The sequence below is a fragment of the Rutidosis leptorrhynchoides genome, chromosome 8 (assembly GCF_046630445.1).
Source record: "Rutidosis leptorrhynchoides isolate AG116_Rl617_1_P2 chromosome 8, CSIRO_AGI_Rlap_v1, whole genome shotgun sequence".
In the NCBI taxonomy this organism is placed as follows: domain Eukaryota; kingdom Viridiplantae; phylum Streptophyta; class Magnoliopsida; order Asterales; family Asteraceae; genus Rutidosis; species Rutidosis leptorrhynchoides.
In genome coordinates, this window is record NC_092340.1 from 35,762,165 (window position 1) to 35,784,132 (window position 21,968).

General features: G+C 34.1%; 2 protein-coding genes across 4 annotated transcripts; both read left to right on the forward strand.

The window, feature by feature from the left end:
- The first annotated feature begins 3,451 nt into the window (after positions 1 to 3,451).
- On the forward strand, positions 3,452 to 8,116 carry LOC139861635 (heterogeneous nuclear ribonucleoprotein Q). 3 transcript variants are annotated; one of them, XM_071850084.1, is made up of 9 exons: positions 3,452 to 3,570; positions 5,153 to 5,639; positions 5,756 to 5,872; positions 6,288 to 6,428; positions 6,515 to 6,688; positions 6,991 to 7,201; positions 7,293 to 7,474; positions 7,556 to 7,641; positions 7,738 to 8,116. In XM_071850084.1, the coding sequence occupies exons 2-9, from the start codon at positions 5,187 to 5,189 to the stop codon at positions 7,910 to 7,912; spliced, it is 1,539 nt and encodes a 512-aa protein (XP_071706185.1). In that variant the 5' UTR covers positions 3,452 to 3,570; positions 5,153 to 5,186; the 3' UTR covers positions 7,913 to 8,116. The 3 variants fall into 3 exon arrangements, with proteins under 3 accessions (XP_071706185.1, XP_071706187.1, XP_071706186.1); XM_071850086.1 differs by having other exon boundaries at positions 6,994 to 7,201; XM_071850085.1 differs by having other exon boundaries at positions 3,467 to 3,570; positions 4,641 to 5,639.
- Positions 8,117 to 9,273: 1,157 nt separating this feature from the next.
- Positions 9,274 to 13,591, forward strand: LOC139862426 (geranylgeranyl transferase type-1 subunit beta). Its single transcript, XM_071851026.1, has 11 exons — positions 9,274 to 9,486; positions 10,133 to 10,208; positions 10,301 to 10,356; positions 10,440 to 10,579; positions 11,674 to 11,729; positions 11,822 to 11,898; positions 12,085 to 12,130; positions 12,360 to 12,484; positions 12,596 to 12,663; positions 12,749 to 12,836; positions 13,451 to 13,591. Exons 1-11 carry the CDS (start codon positions 9,283 to 9,285, stop codon positions 13,589 to 13,591), a joined length of 1,077 nt encoding a protein of 358 aa, XP_071707127.1. The 5' UTR covers positions 9,274 to 9,282.
- Positions 13,592 to 21,968: the final 8,377 nt, after the last annotated feature.

The following is a 21,968-nucleotide window of genomic DNA, read 5'->3' on the forward strand; positions in this document are numbered from 1 at the left end:
TGACACCAAAACATATTTAACTCGGTTTTATACTTCAACTTAATCCATTTTAAGTTTATAAACCTTATTAGATCAACAATTGGGTCATAATCATCACCAAACCCTAATTTTGACTCTAGTCAAAATTAGTCAACAAAAATTCACCTAAAGTGGTTCCAACACTTCCATAATCACTAAACCTAGTGATTAAACTCAAGATTAAAGCCTAATCAAGGCCAAATCATCAACCAACCCAAAACTCGCCAAGTGACAAGAATAACTAGTCATCATAAACCCATTTCATCATCTAAGAGGGTTTCACAACAAATTAAACTCAAACCCTAACTTGAATATCAAATCTAACAAATGTAATTCGGAGTTTGAACTTACCAATACCGCCATAATGATGCCGTTGACGAGTAGAACAACTTTAAAACCCGAGCTTTGGTGAGAATCTAACTCCTTCTTCTCCAAATCAAGCTCTCTCTCACTAAAAGTGGGTTTCTCACTCTAGGGTTTGATGAGAGTGTTTGATGAGTGAAATGTGATCCAAAATGATCAATGGATCAGTTTTGATGACCCCAAACCGACCCCAAGTGAAAAGACCAAAGTACCCCTCATTTAAACCCTTTAAAAATGCTGAAAATTGCATCAGCAGCAATCGGAGCGCCGCTCCAAAAGGTGGTGCACCGCTCCACCCTTCAGGTCAGTTTTTAGTAACTTGTTTTGGCCATAACTTTTTGACCATAGCTCCGTTTTCGATGAATCAAATATCGTTGAAAACGTAATAAGATTTTCTTTCCAATGGTAAGGCTTTGAAACATTAACTCAAACTTTATTTGGGGTTGAAAAGATACGTACACACCTTGTCACTTCAGACAACGTCCAGTTTCCTTCGACGTTCGAGCAAGCAACACGTACGTGCTTTGTACACTTCATACACACATCGTATACCATAAATAGATTATGTACAATAAATATTTGGGTCTTACATAAAAGAGTGAGGTATAGAATTGTTAATCAAAATTCTATACGAGTGAGTTAAGAGGGAAGTGTTATAATCTAGTGAGCGGTCTAAATACGTTGTTAGTATTTTAGATCCTAGATTGAGTGATACACTGTAACCTCAAGTTTGTCATATTTGCTAATAAAATCCTTCCCTGCTTTCGCCCGTGGACTAGGCCTCAAGCCGAACCACGTAAAATCTTGTGTCTTTATTTATTGCTTAATTGTTCTATTAATTTCTCGGGTCTTGAAAGTGCGCTAAATCACAACAAACTGGTATCAGAGCTATAGCTGTGATTAAATATACAAGATGACGATAATAAGGTCCGACGTAGAGAAATTTAATGGCCAGAACGATTTTGGTCTTTGGCGAATGAAGATGCGGGCTCTACTGAGCCAACAAGGTTATTTGGTCTTTGGCGAAGGTTCTTAGCGTTTTGGGATGGATAACTCCAAACCGGTTAGTGCTCCACTTGCTGCACATTTCAAACTTTCATCGGCGTTGTCACCGAAAACTGAGGAGGATGTGGAGCATATGTCACATGTTCCATATGCTAGTGCTGTGGGTAGCATCATGTATGCTATGGTATGTACTAGATCGAATATTGCACAGGCAGTAAGCGTGGTGAGCAGATATATGGATCGTCCAGGGAAAGCTCATTGGCAAGCGGTGCAATGGATTCTTCGGTACCTTAAAGGGACAACCGATATTGGCTTAGTATTTGATAGCGGTGGTAATACTAATGTTACCGGATACGTTGATTCAGACTATGCTGGTGATTTGGATCGGAGAAGGTCTCAGACTGGGTATGTTTTTACTCTCGGAAGATGTGCTGCTAGTTGGAAAGTAACATTACAATCGACTGTTGCTTTGTCCACAACTGAAGCAGAATACATGGCTATGACAGAGGGTGTGAAAGAAGCAAAGTGGCTGAGGGGTTTGGTTAGTGATCTTGGTATACGACAAGGTCAGACTATTGTGCATTGTGATAATCAGAGTGCGATACATTTGACTAAAAATCAAATGTATCATGAAAGAACCAAGCACATAGACATAAGGTATCACTTTATTCGCGAAGTAATATCTAAAGGGGTTATAATTGTGAGAAAGATTAGTACATTAGATAATCCAGCAGATATGTTGACGAAGGTAGTTACTACAATCAAATTCAAACATTGATTGGACTTGGTTAGCATTCGCGGTATTCAAAAGTGATGAGCCCTCAGGGGCTGGAAGGAAGCGGAGATTGAGAGAGGATAGCAAAGGCGTGGAATGTTCGTCAAGGTGGAGATTTGTTGGATGGTGCTTTGGTCAAGCCCACAATGGTTTTGTTGACTCAATTCCAACTTGGTTTCACACTAGAATGAAGACTACATACATGCATGACAACTATTATCTAGTAAACTCTAAAATGCCAACTATGTTATGAGTTGTATTTGAGATGTCAAATTCAAATTGTATACATATTGGTATTACAAGTCAAAGAAAGGGGATGCACTAGAACTTACAACTTGTTGACAACTTGTTTACAACTTGTTTTAAACAAATGACAAATGGAAGGAGTATGCAATTTGAAGTCTTATTCCTAACATACAAGTTCAACTATAAAAGGAAGTGCATGAATTTCATTTTGATCATCCCATACTTGAAAGAGTTTAATTAACTCTTGTAAAAGCAGTATAGAGAAAAGAGTGAGGTATAGAATTGTTAATCAAAATTCTATACGAGTGAGGTAAGAGGGAAGTGTTATAATCTAGTGAGCGGTCTAAATACGTTGTTAGTATTTTAGATCCTAGATTGAGTGATACACTGTAACCTCGAGTTTGTCATATTTGCTAATAAAATCCTTCCCTGCTTCCGCCCGTGGACTAGGCCTCAAGCCGAACCACGTAAAATCTTGTGTCTTTATTTATTGCTTAATTGTTCTATTAATTTCTCGGGTCTTGAAAGTGCGCTAAATCACAACAATAAGGTACTAAACACACACAAACTCGGATTTGTAGGACTCTAAGGGTCCCTATAACTCAAAGAGTCCCACTAATTCTTCAAATTATCTTCCACGTAATCACAAAAATGTTTTATTTTGTAGAAGGAAAAAAAATACTATATTACCCTCACATGTCTTGCACATGATGTGATTTAACGGTACTTTTTTAACAACCGTCAATGACAATGACTATGTTAGTAACTTTTGCAAATAATAAGGACTATACCAATCAAAAAAATACCATAAGGATTATTTAAGCAATATAAAACAAACCACGGGGACTACTTTAATAATTCTGTCATAAATTTAAATTAATATGTAAATGTAAATATACAAATATAAATAAGTTAAAAAATAACAATAACAATAAAATAAAATAAAGAGAAGAAAATATCTCCGCTGTGTGAAATAAATAGAAATATAATATATAATATATAATATAAATAGAAATAGAAATAAAAATAAAAATATATAAATTAATATAGAAGGGATCAAAGAGGGTAGAACTTTAACCTAACCTGCAATAAATAGTATTTCATCCCGACTTTCAACGCCGTTCTTGCGCTACCATCTTGTTTTCGTTCACCGTTCGTTGCAGGTAACATAAACGTGAATTCTTATTATTTTGTGCCCTAAATTTTTCTTACATAGTTACATGAATATTCATTTATTACCGACACTGTTTGTATGTGTTATAGCAGTATCACAGAGTCATTGATAAATTACACACTTGAATTTCAATTTGTATAGTTTGAGATGATTACAATTAGATATCATTGCTCATATGCTGAAATTTGACCTTGTATTCTACAATTACGTGCTTATAATTTACTATGTATGCATATGTTGTTGTTATCAATCAGTATAATTTTGAAATTAGGGCACCTATTCTGTGTTTGGAGTCGTATCACCTTATAACGTTTTAGAGTATGTGTTTTATGTTTTAATTGGCAATATTTAAAAAGTAAAAGGCGAGAATGGTTGGTGAGGGTCATACGGTCGAAAAGCTCAAGGTTTGATGGGATTGCATTGCTTAATCTGTGGGTCACTATTTGTCATCTGTCATAGATATATAAATTAGTTAATATTAGGATGGTCGCGTAAAATGGGTTTATTTCGCTAAATAGGTCTAGCAAACTTTAAATGGGACAAACCATCATAATAAACTGATACATGACCATAAATGGGACAAACCTGCCTTTAAATAGGACTAGCAAGCTCAGTGCATGCTAATCTTACTGAGGGTGTTCTAATTGAGCTTATATGAAGTGGCATTGAAATTGAAATGATGGCACGTAGAGTTGCATAGTTGTCTTTAGGACTGAGGAATGAGTGCAGGTGTATTAAGGTTCTTACTTCTTACACACAATATATTGGTAACTTTAAATGTCTCTTGTTTTTGTGTCACATTAGTTAGTAACGTGGGATTTAGTCTAAGGTCTACACACTAGTGTGAAGGTGGAAATGTACAAGATTATTGGATAAATCCATTTCTCTTGTTTAAGAACATATATTAGAAGGTCAAGTTTATCGATTTGATTCCCTTGCACATTGGTCTGTGTGTTGATTTACAAGCTGGCTTATACGATATTAAGCATTGCTTTTGTGCATATTTGAATTGCTCATTGGTGAGTATATTCTCAATTCCTGTGCATTAACTTGCTGCAGGCAGATTTTGGAACAGGACAAATTAGTCTCGATCTTGATAAATTTTGCTTCCATTTAACTATATCATTTCATGACAAACCCGTTTAGCTCTCCTTTAACCATGCTTGAACATAGTTTCTATTCTGCATGAACATATATTCTTGTATTTTTTTGATTTCTCGACCTTATTATTTGCACTTCTACCTTCTCTTGATTTTTTACTGCATTGCTGATGGTAGATTGTAACTTTAAACACTAGATACAGTTACCATATACCATTTGAAATCTATCTTGATTCACTGATTTCAACTGATGACCAACACCAATCATCTTCACGAATCTTGAATCTGTAATTGTCATCCCTTTTTATTGAACTTAATTGCCATTGGAACTTCTTGAACCATATCTAATGGCACTGATTCAATCAATGTTCTCATTTTGGCACTTCTTTTCCTGTTTCTTTTTGATTCAATCTTTCCCTTGGTCTCTTCTTTTTTCTGTAAATGCATCTCGGTTCTGTGTATCAATTCCAGTTGCTGTTCAAGCTTATATATTTATAAACATAAGATGCCACGAACACGAGCAAAGGCAAATTCAGCACCTGTCAAAGCTGAAGAACCATCAAAGACTGTTAAGATAGAGAAGCCATCTGAACCAGAAGAACAAGAACAGGTTGATTTTGGTGGAGATAATGAGGAAGCGATGGAAGAAGAGGTTGAATATGAAGAAGTAGAGGAAGAAGTGGAGGAAGAAGAAGAGGAAGAGGTTGAAGAAGAAGAAGAAGAGGAAGAGGAGGAAGAAGAAGAAGAAGTTGAGGAAGATGAAGAAGATGAAGATGAACAAAAAGGGAAAGATGAAGAAATGGAATATGCAGAAGATGAAGATGATTTAAAGAAAAAACATGATGAACTTCTTGCCCTTCCTCCTTATGGTTCGGAGGTATATCTTGGTGGGATTCCTCTAGATGCTACCGTTGAGGTTCTGAAAGAGTTTTGTGAATCTATTGGAGAAGTTACAGAGGTACTCTCTCTCTCTCTCTCTCTCTCTCTCTCTCTCTACACACACACACACACACATATTTGAGAAGGGTTTGTTTTGTATACTCTGTTAGTTTGATGTTGATTAATCTATAATAGGTTCGGATAATGGGAGGTAAAGACTCAGGTGAGAATAAAGGCTATGCTTTTGTGACCTTCAGGACTAAAGATTTGGCTTCTACTGCCATTAAGGAGCTTAATAATAAAGAGTTGAAGGTATTTAACTATCCTAAACAACTTTATAGAGGTGGGAAAATGGGTGGGTTGGATAACATTTATTATGGGTCTAAGCATGCCAATCATGAAACAGTTCTAAATGGTCTGGGTTGGATTCAGTTTTACTATTTCAGTTTTATTTAATAAACAGTCAATGTGTTAATTCAAAAGGCTGTATGCAACACATGTGGACTCTGGGCAGTCTGTCTTACCTGTTCCTCTTTTAGTGTTTTTTTTTGTCTGTTTGAGAATCAACGATTCTCAAGTACATGGGTCAATTCTACCATCTTATATTTTGTATTATGTCATATGAAGCCGTTGAAGTGTGAATTTGATATGTCAAAAGATGTTGCGCTTTGGTTTTTGGCACTTTCAGCTTTTTGACATCATATTCCTGCTCTGTAATATATTACAGGGTAAAAGGATCAAGTGTTCAACATCCCAAGCAAAACACAAGTTATTTATCGGTAATGTTCCTAAAAGTTGGACTGTGGATGACATGGAAAAAGTCGTCAAAAAGGTTGGACCAGGCGTTAATGCTGTAGAGCTGCTAAAGGTTTATATCCTCACGAGTTAAATTATATATATATATTTTCTTGTTATAAGCATCTGTTTTTAAACTTATTTGCCATTATGTAACAGGATCCACAAAACTCAAGGCGGAATCGGGGATTTGCTTTCATAGAGTATTATAACCATGCATGTGCAGAGTATTCAAGACAAAAGATGTTGAACCCAAAGTTCAAGCTTGATGACAAAGCTCCAACTGTGAGCTGGGCTGACCCAAAAAATGCCGAGTCTTCAGCTTCTTCCCAGGTTCTTGCTTAATCAATTAAGTTCAACACAATACAACAACAACAACAAAACCCAATCCCATATGAATGGGGTATGGGGGAGGTGTGACGTAGACAATCCTTCCTCTATCCTTGAATAAAGAGAAATCGTTTCTCCACCCCGAGTGAAACACTCACAAGAGTAGAGAGAGTCATCCCTCTCTCGATTCGACGGATAGAGAGATTGCTTCTAAGCGGACCTCCGGCCAAAAAGTTCAACACAATACATACTTAATATTTTCATTTTTCTTAATTAAACTTATTAACTTCGTGTTGTTTCTACAGCAGGTTAAGGCAGTTTATGTGAAGAACTTACCAAAAAATGTGACACAAGATCAGTTAGAAAAGATATTCGAGCACCATGGAAAGATCATGAAAGTAGTTCTTCCTCCAGCAAAACCGGGTCATGAGAGGAGTAGGTTTGGTTTTGTTCATTTTGCAGATAGAGCAAGTGTCTTGAAGGCTCTTAAAAACACCGAGAAGTATGAGCTAAATGGTAATGTTTAGTTGAAGTTTATTTGTATTTTTTTTATTGTTTATAAAATTAATAAAAAAGTCAAACTGATAATTTTGGTTTCTTTATATAGGTCAAGTCTTGGAATGCTCTCTTGCTAAACCTCAAGCTGACCAAAAATCATCTGGTGGGTCCTCCAACTTACATAAGGCTGCTTTGCTCCCTAGCCACCCTTCTCGTGCTGGTTATGGTCTAGTCGGCGGTGCATTCGGTGCTCTGACTGCAGGCTATGGTGCTGCTGCTTCGTTTCCACAGGTGTGTGTGTGTGTGTGTCTTTGTTTCTTCTCATGTTTTTCAACATTTATCTGGTTCATATTCAATTGTATGGTTGTGCAGCCATTTATATATGGAAGGGGACCTTCGGCTGGTGGTATGGCAATGATGCCGATGCTTTTACCTGATGGAAGGATCGGTTATGTCCTGTAAGTGGAAACCTTGTGTTGGCTTTTAGATGATTGATGATTAATGTTTTTGATTTGTTTTTTTTTTTTTTTTTTTTTTTGTAAAATACGTGTTAGGCAACAAGGGGTGCAGCCACACACACCACCGCCGGCCCCACAACAGCAAAGAGGTGGAAGTGGTAGTCGAAGTGGGCGAGGAGGGAGTTCGGGTGGAAGCAGTTCGGGTGGTGGCCATAGGCGTGGTAATAACGACAGTGGAAGTCGAGGACGTAGCCGTTACAACCCGTATTAATTAGCCTTGTAGTAAAGGTTAAAGGTTGAATGTTAATTAATTATGTTCCGTTTAAGTTTCCAAAACAATTGAGCCACCATTGAGAGTTTGAATGATTCTCTTCCGCTTTCGCTTTTGCATCTTTCTTTACTCTGCCCTTCCTGATTGTGACTTGAATACTTTTAACCTTGTTTTCTATTTGAAAATTCGAACACTACAGAACCATCATATCGTGAAGAGTCCATATCGAGTTGCGTGTTGGTAGGTTATTTAACCTAGGTAACCGATTAATTCACCTTAATTTTAAACTTTGGTATTTAAGTTACCTATATAACACTTCATTCTTTCATTACCATTGCATTCTCATTTCCTTCAGAACAAATTTATTTTTTCTGGCAAAAACCAACAGGTCATGCTATAAAAGTTGCAAGGATTATATTAAATAGTTACTTATAAGTGTAGTTTATCAGGCAACGACTAATTCAAGACCCATAAATTTTCACATCAATGGGTTTTGTAATACTGTGATGAAATTTTATTAACAGCTTAATTCAGGTTGCTTTTAAAGTGAAATTGGAAAAAGTTATCAGCATAGCATAATTCCTCCACAAGGTTATTGCATAATGAGATATGAATGTATTTCTTATCCAATGTACTTAAGCTTGTAGTGTTTTTGTTGTTGTTTTCGTATAAATGATGTCGTGTTAAAACTTGATACAAGGAGGGTAATGTGCTAATGTGTTAGCTTGTGTAACCTTGCCAATGCACATTTCACATTAATTCCAAATATGTATCATCATTCATCATGACATTTATTTGAAGTGGTTATAAAGTTTATCGTTTTTCGGCCAAAAATAAAAATAAAAAAAATCACCGTATTTCTATAAAACAACTAATAAAAAAAACAATACTAATAATTAGGTAATTATTTACGGATAAATATTAACAGATTTAGTTTATGTTGATAATAATAATCAAATCAAATTATCATAATATTAAACTTGCATTTTAAAGAGTCAATGTAAAATTCAAGAATTAAAACTAGAATTTAGAAAAAAAGTTGGGTTATACTTGCAATTGTTGGAGATAATCGGTTAAGAAAATGCATAATGGTCCCACATTGGAAACTCATAGAAAGAAATGTATGTATATAAGTTTATGAGAACCTCACTCTATCACTAATTGGTTTTAGAGTAATGTGGAACTCATGAGCTTATATGTTGTACATGTTGGTGGACCTATAACGATCCTAAGCAATTAGTATGACCTATAACGATCCTACAGCAATTAGTATAACTTGAGGGGTAATTCCGCCAAAGTACCAAACTACAAGTCAGTGGTTACCATAAAATTTCAAGCTTTAAATCGCCGGTCGAAAAAAACTCACAACAATGGCGGACGACGGTGATTCACATTCGTCGTCTGATGTCGATTTGCAACCAGAAGATATGTCGTTTGATAAGGATCGACACATAAGATATTTACAGATGAATTACGAAATACTGCCATCACCATACGAAGGTCAAGAAATCAATCATCTCACTCTCGCATACTTCATCATCTCCGGTCTCCACATCCTACACGCACTCGATCGTGTAAGTTTTCAAAAGTTTAAATTACTTTCAAATTGTTTTAGATCACTCATAATTATCGATTTAAGAATTAAGATCTGATTTCGTAAGTTTGGGGAGTAATTAATAACTTAGTTAGCACCTCAACTTAATGTTTCAAGTAGGTTGCAAAAGACGTGAGACGGGTCGAGACGATCGGGTCCTAAAAAGATCGAGACGGGGTCGAGATGGACGTTGACCAAAGTTGACTTTTAAATATATAAGTATATAAATGTATATATGTGTACATATTTTAAAGCAAAAAACATTAATTGACTAATTTGTACTGATAATTGTTATCACCGATAATATAATACAGAAAAGTCAAACTATAATACGACAAATTTTACCGATTTTACCGACTTTCTGGCTTTTCCAAATTTTGAGAGACTTTGACCTGATTTTTGTCAACTTTGACCCGAATTTTGACCGTTGACTGTCATATTAGACGGTTTTCTTCGAGACGGGACGGGCTAGTCACCAAACCGTCGCAACGGGCATCGAGACGGGTTGTTTTGCAACAGTGGACTTTCAACACATCTTAGTTGATACTACGTCAACTTAATTTCGATCACTGAATCAAATCAATTGTTTAAATATTCAAATAATAATTATGTAATGATTATATTAGGTTGATAGGGAAGCCGTAATCAATTGGATTCTGTCATTGCAAGCTCATCCAAAGAATGATGATGAACTAAACAATGGTATGAATTATGAATAATTCATTAATTCTTATGTCTCAGTTCATGAGTACAATTTGTAGTTACTGAATGTAATAATTATTTGTTTACTGCAGGACAGTTTTATGGATTTCATGGTTCTAGAATCTCTCAGTTTCATTCTTCTGATAAGGTTTATCACTATGTAGTGTATACTATTTAAGATTTTTACCTGTATGTTAGGTGAATTTCGCTTACGATGGTGCTTACTTACAGGTTTCGGTTCCTAATAACAGTCATCTGGCGAGTACATATTGTGCGTTGGCTATATTGAAGACAGTTGGCTATGACTTTTCACTTATTGACTCTACGTTGATGTTGAAGTCAATGAAATATCTTCAACAACCTGATGGAAGGTAAATGTTAATACTTTTTGAAGAAGTGTGAAGACGGTTGTGGATGCTAAATTTGACATTAAAGTAATCAAAATAAATGAAAAATATCACAATGTTAATTTATCTGACAAAGAAAATTCATATCAAGTTGGTTGACCAAAGTAGGAGAAAACTATACATTGGTACACAGGATGCCACATTTTAATAAGTAGAATTATCAACCAGGGAAAAAAATTCTCATTGGTTCTATTATGTTTCATGGCATGATGTCATCCTGAAGCAACATTATAAGTTTTTATACAGATATTGTATAGCTATGAACACTGTTGGAAAAAAAAATCCGATTACTCCCGATTACTTCTTTTTATGTTTCATGGCTGACTTTGATCAACAAATCCAATTTTGACACATTAATCGACGTTGAATTCAAACTAGAATTTTAAAGTTTTTGAACAAAATGAATGTCTTTAGACAATTACGTTAAATTTTATGTTTATGTTTATGGTTTTCTTCTATATTTACACATATATTTTCGAAATTTAATATTTAAATGTTTGAGAAGTACAATACGATTAATCCCCAAATTGCCTATTACCCCTTTCAAAGTCCCGACTGATTACTCTTGAATAGCGAGTTTTGCAACCTCGGGCCCTTGGCTATGAATGCTAGAAGACCAAAATAGAATAGTATCACAATCACTAGCCTGCATATATCTTCAACTTCAATGCATCTATAATGTTTCTTACTTAGTAATGTTATATTTCTAGAAATACATGTAATGAGCAGCAACTAATCAACTGATAAGCATAGTTCCATCATAATGCATTTCATCATAGGAGGTTTATCTTGTGTATTATATCCGCATCCACGGGCATGAATGCAGAACCCCTCTATCTTGTCTCTTGTAAGGTTTATTGGAGTTATAAATCATGTTGTGGGTCTCTCATTTTTCCGATACTTAAGTAAATTATGTTTTATATATGCATAGCAGTAATTAGTAGCAAAGAGTTACTAGATTAGCTATCTGAGTTATACATGTTCACATATTTTTCCACTGTAGTACATTTAATTTTCTGCCATTAACCTTTTGGCTTTCTTATACTTCCCTGCATCAGTTTCATGCCTATTCATACGGGTGCAGAGACAGATCTACGGTTTGTTTACTGTGCTGGTAAGAGTCTATGTTTTATCCCGTTACCTCTCTAAATCTAATTCTGTCTGTACTGAATCTCAGTATCTCATCGTAGTCACTTGATTTTGTAGCTGTTATTTCTTCGATGTTGGATAACTGGAGCGGCATGGATAAAGAAAAAGCCAAGAACTACATATTGAGTTGTCAGGTATATTAAAATTTATCAGGTATTTAACCCTCCGAAATTGTGTTGAGTTAATGTTCATGTTCAATTGTTGCTAAATTAGTTGGCGTGTATATTTATTTAGGGTTTAGGGTTTTTTAATAGAGTATGAGTTAACCGCGTTAAGTTTATATTTAAGTATATGGCTTATAAGGGAATGTTTTATTGCAGTCGTATGATGGTGGCTTTGGACTAATTCCTGGTCAAGAGTCTCATGGTGAGTTTTCTTTCTGTTTTAGGTAATCAGTATATACACGTCTTTTGAATTACATATTTGTTTTTTGAATTCGACAGTATTGGTCATATTTCTTAGTTGTTTTTTTATAGTAAACAACAGTATTAACATGTTAACTAGCATTATGAATATGATATGTGTGTAATGTTAAATTTCTAGAACTGATTTTATTATTACTTATAATAAAACGTTCTTACTTCTAGATTTACAGGTGGTGCGACTTACTGTGCTGTTGCATCTCTCCGGTTGATGGGATTCATTGAAGATGACCTAGTTTCTCAAATGACATCATCATGCATCATCGATGTTCCATTGCTTCTAGATTGGTGCTTGCAGGTACACTTATAATTAAAAATGTTCTATAACGTTACAGTCACCAATAGGGTTTTTTTGAAAGTGAAGTGAATCCTATAATTCATAACTAACATCATATTTCTCATGTGTCAGAGACAAGCATACGATGGAGGGTTCCAAGGTAGACCTAACAAAGCGAGTGACACATGTTACGCTTTTTGGTCAGTTCATATTATCGTTGATGTATTTTGTTCTATTATCACATTATTTCAGGGATCATTTGATTTGATTTGTGGTAATATATAGGATTGGTGGGGCTTTGAGGATCATAGGGGCTGGCAAATTCATCGATGACAGAATTTTACGTGAATTTTTGCTTACATGCCAGTCCGAGGTACGTTGCTGCTCTAACAATACATGCCCTTAACCTTGAGTTTGAAAGTGTGTTCTTTTAACATATTATTGGTCATTTTTTTCTGTTATCAATATTGATCATACCTGGCAAACGGGTCAGGCTGGGTTGGTTTAGGTAACAAGTCAAATTAGTTTTGGGTTGAAATGGGTCATGGGTTAAACGGGTAAAAATTTTAAACGGGTCCAAAAGGGTCAGGTTGGGTCGGTTTGGGTAACAGGTCGAAACGGGTAACGGGTCAAATGGGTCATATACTTTTACATTGCGTTTTTGCATTTATTATATTATTTATTATATATATAAGAAATATTATAATACATAATAAATGATATAACCACGAGTGTTTTTTATAAATATTTGGTAGATGAAACTTCTAATGCTCGACCCATTTGACCCAATTAACCTGAAAGCTTGACCTAATAATGTTTGGTAGATGAAACTAGGCCTAATTTTTCTCAAGACCCAATTAACCTGAAAGCTTGACCCAATTGACCCAAATTTGGGAGTATGGGTCTAAATTGACAGGTATATTGTTGATCGTCTTTTGTTTCTCTTTTTTTTTTTTTTTTTTTTTTTTTTTTTTTTTTTTTTTGCAGTACGGTGGTTTCAGCAAGTTTCCTGGACAGTTTCCGGATCTTTACCATTCGTATTATGGATTTACAGCATTCAGCATGCTACAAGAGACCGGTGTCAACTCTCTTAACATAGAACTGGGAATAAGTTCGATCACTCTATGAACTTATTATAATGTTTTGAAGTAGTAATAATCAATTTAATAATGCTAACAAACGCAAGTGAATGAGGTTTATTGTTCCGGTTATCAGGAAATGGTGAGTATTTACTTGGATGTACGGTATCCTGTTACTATTTCTAACCCTTTTCTAGCTAACCCAAAATGTGATTGTCGTGAGGTTTGAATTTGAAATCTCTTGTGAGGCTATCAGGAACCATTACGCAATATTACAACAACAATCATTACATTATATTGTGATGGTTAAATGTTAAAATACAGTAGTTGGGAAATAAATTTGAAGGTAAGGTGGTGAGGGTTGGTAAGCTTTTAGCGAATACCACATGTGCCCTTTGTCACGGGCATCTTAGTAGTTATTTGTTGTTTAGGTATCCAAACACAAAACAAAATCCTAATATCAAGCTTGTTATTCTTACTTTTTCCTAATTAGGTCAAAAGGTGAGATGAAATCTAACTGACCCCATTCCCATGCTTTATTATATTCAAATAATTCAACCCCTTGAGGTTTCGTTAATTTGCAAATTAAGATCCATTGTCACATTTATAATGATGATCATTTTGTTGAAGACGGGATTTCTTCACTAGTCGAGATTTGTATGTAGTCGTAACGATCATTAGAGTTCTTGTTATATCAGTTGTCAGAAAACACTTTTGCAAGATTATTGGTCCTCGTGTTAGATTTCAGAATATAGTTTTTAGTTTTTGAGTATGTTTAGTTAGTTTAACTATACTTCAACCCAGTGACGAAGGATTTAAGGGCCAGAGGTGGGTCATGGTCCCCCAAAAAATAATGTAAATTTTGCAGTTTTAAGGACTATATATAATAAGTTCAAATCTTGACCCCACCAAAATTAAGATTAAAACATCTAAGAATCTGTAATGGATGAATTTAAGGACTTGAGTTGTAGTATTTTTTCTTTGTCCACCATTAATCATTCTTTCTACGTTATTTGAATTTTATGGATTTTATTTATATGTAAGAGACTGCATGTTTGCATGTTTTGATTGAGTTATTTTAGTCTCCTCATTGCAAGTGTAACCTCACTTACTAATACTAATAAATTTCTTTATAACAATCAATCTATTGTCAAACATAAACCTTCAAAAATTTCAAGTAATATATATGAACTAGTTAGGTGGTCCGCGCTTCGCTGCGGATTTTGAACGACCGCAAAACCAACAACGTAAATACAACTTCTTTTACGCGATCATTAATACTGGATTAGGTCATTCTGACCATTTTTATCCCGTACCTGTTTTTGACGTCAACCTCAACCAAACTTGATAAAAAAATTGCAAATTACTTTTATGGAACATATTAAAAACTTGGAGGAGGAGTAGCAGCGGCATCAAAGGTGGCACGCAACCCGTATTGACCCGTCCAAAACTTGCCCATTTTGACCTGAAGATGTCACCTGAACCGCCCATTTTAGCCCAAGTACGAAGACTTCCATTACAACCATAAAGAAAGTTCATAAAGCAAGAAACTTTTTAACTAAGCACCAGGTCCATCATTGAAGAAGATTGCCAATTTGCTAGAAACTGTAAAATCCCAAAAATAAATACTTTGTTACTTATATAGGAAAAGATACATGGACAAACCAAAAGCATCTAACCCCTCAGTACCACAATATTGCCTTTTCGAATACATGGAAAAATTCATACATCAATATATAGAATCTAAGATAAATATATCTTACCATCTGATATTCAGTTGACCTATTTTTCCATAAGCTAAAAATAGCAAATAATCATTAACTTGACCCTCTCATTTGACACCCCTACAACATTTTTTTTTTAAAAAGAACAGTTTTCATATATATAAAGCCTTACCGAGTTCGCTTTCGCATTGGATATGCTATGAGCAACCAAAAACCTAACCACGGGTGCAACGTCCAATAGAGTAAGCTAAAACAAAACCAAATATCATATTTCGTAAACAAAGCTTGCAACAATAAATAAACCAATATAGAAATTCACACATATTAAGTTTTACATCTCGATCTTATTAGGTAAAATTGTAGCAACTATAGACTACGAAACAAAATATCTTTAATAAATTTACAAAAGTGACCGAGTAGCCTACTTTGGAGATTTTTAGAAAATTCCTCAAAACTCGTATTGACAAACGGTCAAAGCCTGCAAATTCTTGTTACCACAAAGATATAACATGATTTTTGGCAAGAGTAAATACATATCAGGCCGACCATGAAAACTGATACAAAACTGAAATTTTTAAATAAAAAAAGTTTCAGCTCTTTTTAGAATTTTAAAATGTGACCAAACCGTCAACTTTGATGATTTTTAGAAAAATCGTCGAGACTCGAATTGACAAATGGCCAGAGTCGTTTGTTAGACCTTACAGCAAAGAATTCAGTGGTATTTTTTTTTATATATGAAACAACGCAGATCAGCGAGAATTTCAGTTCCCGTTTCGACATTTCATCAAAATTTGCAAAACTTCTTTTGTCCATAACTTGACAACCGTTCAACGAAACGAGACGTGCTTTATATGAAAATTCATCTACTCGACGAGTAGAATCTAAATAACCACTTTTTATAACCCAGAAAATTATTTCACTAATTATCATCAGCAATTTTAATTACGAAATTAATTATGCAATTTGTTTATTTCATAACTTTCTAACCGTTACTTGGATTCAAGTGATTCTTAAACCAAAATTCAACTATTTTTCGCTAGCTTTCCAACGACATGCATATATTATACCTTATCTCAATCGTATATGTAACTAATTTCGGAATCAACATAACCTATCTAATGGCAATATCAAAACTACAAGCATGCATAATCCTATATACTCGAGCACTAGTCAGGGATACACTATTAGTATGTAAAAATTAAATTATGAGTACTCACATATCAATATTGAGATTCAATATTGCAGGAAAGATACATAAACGCAACGGAGATGATAAACACTATATTGACCTCACGAGCATACCCATGAACCATACTCAATCACCTCCATAGCTATAACTCATAATTTCCTTAATCATATCCCACTCGAAAAAAAAACAACTTCGAAATCACTCGGACAGCACTCCGTCGTAATATTTTATGTATACTAATAATATCTTGAGATAATACGGAGTAAATATATATATGTAAATCGATTGAGAGAGTTTAGAGAAAACTATTTTCAAGTTTCTATGAAATAATGAAACCTATTGAATTCTATTTATAATAGATTTTTGAATTATTAAAGTGAATTATTAAAGTATGAATTATTAAAGTGAATTATTAAAGTATGAATTATTAAAGTAAATTATTAAAGTATGAATTATTAAAGTGAATTATTAAAGTATGAATTATTAAAGTGAATTATTAAAGTTAAAGTAAAGGTAAAGTTTAAGTATAGTAAAAGTATAAAACTATGTACGTATAATACGTGTATAATATATATAATATTAATTTAAATCGTTATATATATTTAATAAAATAAAATATAAATATCGTTATCTTTATCATACTAGTTAAGTAATGAGTTGTCAAAAGTGGTTCTAGATATTTATAAAAGTTATATACGTTTTAATAATAAAGTTATTTTTAAACTGAAAACGTTTTTGTACGTTTGAAACTAAATAGATCAATCGAGTCTTTATGAGATTCAATCTTCCACTATCCTTTGTCTAGTTCTCAATGATTGACAATTTGTTCATATTTATAAATCACTTTACCATTTTCCGAATATTGTTAAAATGAAAAGATTTCTCAAATCAACGTGGGCCTTTCAACAGAGACTTGTAATCATAATTTAATATATATCTGATAATTCAATCATTTGATCTTATCTTCTAATTCCATTGATAAACATTTTGAAACAGATACAATCATATAAAGTATTTAATCTAATATTTTGTTTACGTTTCAAGTTATAATATATATACACATATACATATATAATCATATTCGTTTAATGGTTCGTGAATCATTGGAACTTGGTCGAGGTTGAATGAATGTATGAACATAGTTTAAAATTCTTGAAATTTAACTTAACAAATATTGCTTATCGTGTCGGAAACATATAAAGATTAAAGTTTAAATTTGGTTGGAAATTTCCGGGTTGTCACAGTACCTACCCGTTAAAGAAATTTCGTCCCGAAATTTGAGTGGAAAGGTCGTGAATGATAATAAGTATGTTTTCATGATGCACATGGGCTGAAAATTAGAGTTTTATCATCAGCAAATAATTTGGATAAACAATCCATTTATATGAAGAGTACGAATGAAGCTAACATAGAAGAGTGAAATGAGTAAGTGTAGATTCATCTTATCATTTGACGTAGATATGATTGATTCCCAGATTTTAAGGGATTTGAAGAAAATCTTCTTAATAAGATTTGACTCTCCGGTAATCAAGGGAATTAGGATCCGCTTTAAATGCGATCATCCATTTTAATTGTTCTGTCAGAGATTTTCTTATATATTTACCTCCTTCGTTTCCTTACAACTCACACCATCTGTTGATGCATTTTATGCAAGTCCCTAGACATCTACCCACGTCCATTGCAGGTACAACAGTTTACAGGCCACCATGATTGCTCGTTATTATCCTATCCGTGTTTGTATGTGGTTACAGGAACTGCAGGAACGAGATTTAGATGTTTGACTATGTTAGACTTAGTCAGACGTACGAGTGAAGCCTCACTAGTACGGCTGACAGGCTCATACACATGGTTGATGCTGAGCTAAGTCACAATTACAACATAAATGATAAGACACGAGTGAGTGATCACCCGTACGGTTGATGAAGCCAACTCGTACGTGTGATGAATGAATCATATGGGTGTGTCAACAGCAGGGGTATATAAAGTCTTATGTTCTTCATTTTAGGTTAAGCCTCTCATTTGTTACACACACTCAGATCTAGTGAGCTCCTTCGATTCTTTCTCAGTCCAAATCACCCAGGTGGTGAATAATAGCTCTAGGTGTTGATCTAATCACACTTGATTTAGTTGTGGTTTGACTAAATTAATCAAAAAAAAACTTAACCTATTCACTAGAGGGTTTGATTCACTTATTCTGCCATTGTGTGAGTTAAATCTGTTGATTTCTAAGTTCCTAGTCATGTTTCATCACCTTCTATTCTTTCCCCCTCAACTCATATTTTAAAGTATTCATCAATATGCTCCATCCAGTTCTGATTCTCGATATACTTCTAACTTTCATATCGGTCATTCTTCTTTTTTTCATCTACCGCCGGAAGAATCTATTTACTTCTACTATACTCTTGGGTTTATAGTGTTCCTAGTTCTCCCGTGTCTTTATATTGCTATATGCATCGATATATATGGTTTATAATTTCTGGTTTGTCGTTGGGCTTTATATGTTCCCTTATATTTCAAAGTCTCTGCTTCTGTCTTCTATAATCATTATCATTCATAGTTAATGCTCTCTTTTATTTGCTGCAATTTATACCCCAATTTCTATTTCGGAGTTTTGTCCTTTCGTTTCTTCTTCTTGCAATTAAGCACCGCTTGTAATGGTCCAGAATTCACAGATATGAATTTCGAAATGAACATTGTTAATGTTCTAGGAAGGAAATTGTGATGGCACGATCTTGACTTGTCAAATTACTAAAATACCTTGGAAAAAGCCGAATCATCAAGAAATATTTTCTTGATATTTTAGAGGTTAAATAGAATACAAGAGTCGTATAACATGGCACATGATGATGTTATGATCTGTGAATCATCACATTCCATTTAGAAACTCAGCATGACTTACTGTAATATAATCACATTGATCAAGTGTCATTATATTATACTAATTCATGCTTCAGTTCCCAACACTACTTCAAAATATTCCTATTTTAAACTTGAATATTTCAGAATTTAGAAACTAAAATAGTTTCTTTTATGATGTAATACAGATAGCGCGAAGAGGTAAATGATTTCAAATAAGAAAAATTAAGAAAATATCTTCAGAAATATGGAGGATATTTATAATGAAAGATATGATGATATTTTAGAATTTCTAATATCAGATGATGATGAAGAATATTGTCCGCAGGGGTTTAGAGTCAGGAGCAAGGTATTCGTTAATGACTTCAGCAGATACTGAATTATTTGGATCCTTTGAAGTCAGGTTCAGTCTTTGTAATTTGTCCACAGCCTCCTTCCTACTTTGCTCAATCCGTTTTCCAGTTCCAAGACTTCTCTTTTTCTGCGCTTTGCCAGCACACCTATTCATTATCATCAAACTTTTACTGTTAAGGTCGTTTATAGTTTTTTTTTGCTGCTTCATCAGTATTTTTCCATTTTCGGAGAACCAATTCGTAGTTCGAAGTGTTTTTCAGAATCTTCACATTCAAATTAAGTCCAGAAGATAGACGTTATATATACACATATAACTGTTGGCGTAGACATGCTGCGAGATTTCAAAATACTGATTGCTAATTCCCAATGATTCGTATGGAAATTCTCATTACAAGATGCGAATGAGTAAATGATGGGGTTTCAATGAATAATTATAATGACTTTTTGGAGAGGCTAAAGTCAAAGGGTAATGAAGTTGTTGATACATCTGTTAATAATGTGGTGGAATGTAAAAGGTTTCCTGGTAACGATGGTGTATATCTCAAGGTTATAATAAGGTTAGTCTGACTGAAAAGTCGAAGTTGACTTGCTGGAGCTGTGACAAAACTGGCTACTTTGAATAGGAGTCGCAAAGTTATTTTTGCTAATAAATGTTAAAGAATCTGACGTGGATACATTGTTTAAACTTTTACTTTGGTTTCAAGAGTTTTTCGGGTACATAACTGTGGGTAACATGTGGTTGGATCATCATCTCGATTGCTCATCATTCGAAGTGTCTTCAGAAATTTTCGAAGGGTTTGAACACAGATTGTAATCGTTAACATACATTTGATGTTCTAACACAGTTTTGAAGTCAAAATATAGCTTGTGAAAGATGTAAGGATCTAAGAGTGATGATTTTGGTCATATCTCAAGTTGAATTTTGAGATTTCAAAATCAGAATATGTAATTAAATTTTGAATGAGTATGGTTGTTTTTATTTCTATAAAAGAATGTATATTGTTGTGAAAGTAGGGAGTATAATGGATGATTTGCTGAATCAGATTCGAAGAATGTAATATATTAATTGTGAATTTATATATCTCTCGGGTATTACCTACCCGTTAAAAAAAATTTCACAATTAATATTTTGTACAAAAGAATTTTATTACAGTCTTTATGAAAATATATATATGTATATTTTCTTCAGATGTAACATAGATTTAATGAGTTAATGTTAAATTAAACTCATTTGATTTACGGTTGAAACTAGAATTGAATAATCCCTAAAGGCTTTAAAAAGTACATAACTTTTACGCAGTATTTCTTTAATGACATTGAAATTATGAATCAATACTTCGTTATTTGTTGATGTATGATGTTCGGTTCGTGGAATTCTTGTGAATTTCGCAAAGTACGAATGATGTTATCTGAAAAGTTTCGGGTACATCGATGATGAAAGTGTAAAATCAAATATATACTTGATTTATTATGAATTGGAATTTGTTGAATTGGAACAGAGATTGTAGTTAACGCTGGTTAAGTTGCGGCCGAAGGACGTACATTATTGCATATTTGTAATATGAATTAACCAAGTAGTTAAGATTCACACACAATAGCTTAGCACGGAAAGATTTATTTTTATTTCAAAATATATAAAATATACATATAATTTCTTCAAAGGGAATGAGTTAATTCTTCATAACTCGTTGATACAATATACGGGTTATTGATTCGTAATGATGTCCATAGTGATTCTTGAGCTGACGGAGTTTGTGATGTTATAGGTGTTGTTGAATCTGATGTTGACTGTACTGATGATGCTGGTGACGCTGACGGTACTGTTGATGCTGTTGGTAAAACAAGTTTAGCTTGTTAATCACACACCATTTTTGTCAGGGTTTCTACTCTTCCTTCTATCATTTTGGTTCGCTTAACTGATTTATGGTTATGGCTAGATTAGATAATCTCTAAGACTTTAGAGATTACATAATCTGCGCTGAATGTTTCTCCAATGAAGTTATGAATTAATACTTCGTCGGTTATTGTTGTTGGTATTCCTTGGTATCTACAGGGCGTATGACATTGGTGCTCGTGGGACAGAGTGTAAAGTTGAGGTTTATGACGTGGTTGTGGTTGGGGTGGTAATGGTACTATTGGCGTTGATGATGGTGTTACTGGTTATGCTGCTGATGCTGCTGCTGGTGTTTGTAATCTCTGCACCATATTCTCCAAAGCCACTACCCGAGCGCGAAGCTCGTTGACTTCTTCTATTACACCGGGGTGATTGTCGGTTCGGACGAGCGGATAAATAAAATCTAAAA

What these genes read in the sequence shown, in the direction of transcription:
- LOC139861635 (XM_071850084.1), top strand. Translation starts at nt 5,187, where the DNA reads ATGCCACGAACACGAGCAAAGGCAAATTCAGCACCTGTCAAAGCTGAA. An exon ending in CTATTGGAGAAGTTACAGAG is followed by an intron (nt 5,640 to 5,755) that starts GTACTCTCTCTC and finishes AATCTATAATAG; the next exon opens with GTTCGGATAATGGGAGGTAA. An exon ending in ATGCTGTAGAGCTGCTAAAG is followed by an intron (nt 6,429 to 6,514) that starts GTTTATATCCTC and finishes ATTATGTAACAG; the next exon opens with GATCCACAAAACTCAAGGCG.
- LOC139862426 (XM_071851026.1), top strand. Translation starts at nt 9,283, where the DNA reads ATGGCGGACGACGGTGATTCACATTCGTCGTCTGATGTCGATTTGCAA. An exon ending in ACTACATATTGAGTTGTCAG is followed by an intron (nt 11,899 to 12,084) that starts GTATATTAAAAT and finishes GTTTTATTGCAG; the next exon opens with TCGTATGATGGTGGCTTTGG. An exon ending in TTCTAGATTGGTGCTTGCAG is followed by an intron (nt 12,485 to 12,595) that starts GTACACTTATAA and finishes CTCATGTGTCAG; the next exon opens with AGACAAGCATACGATGGAGG.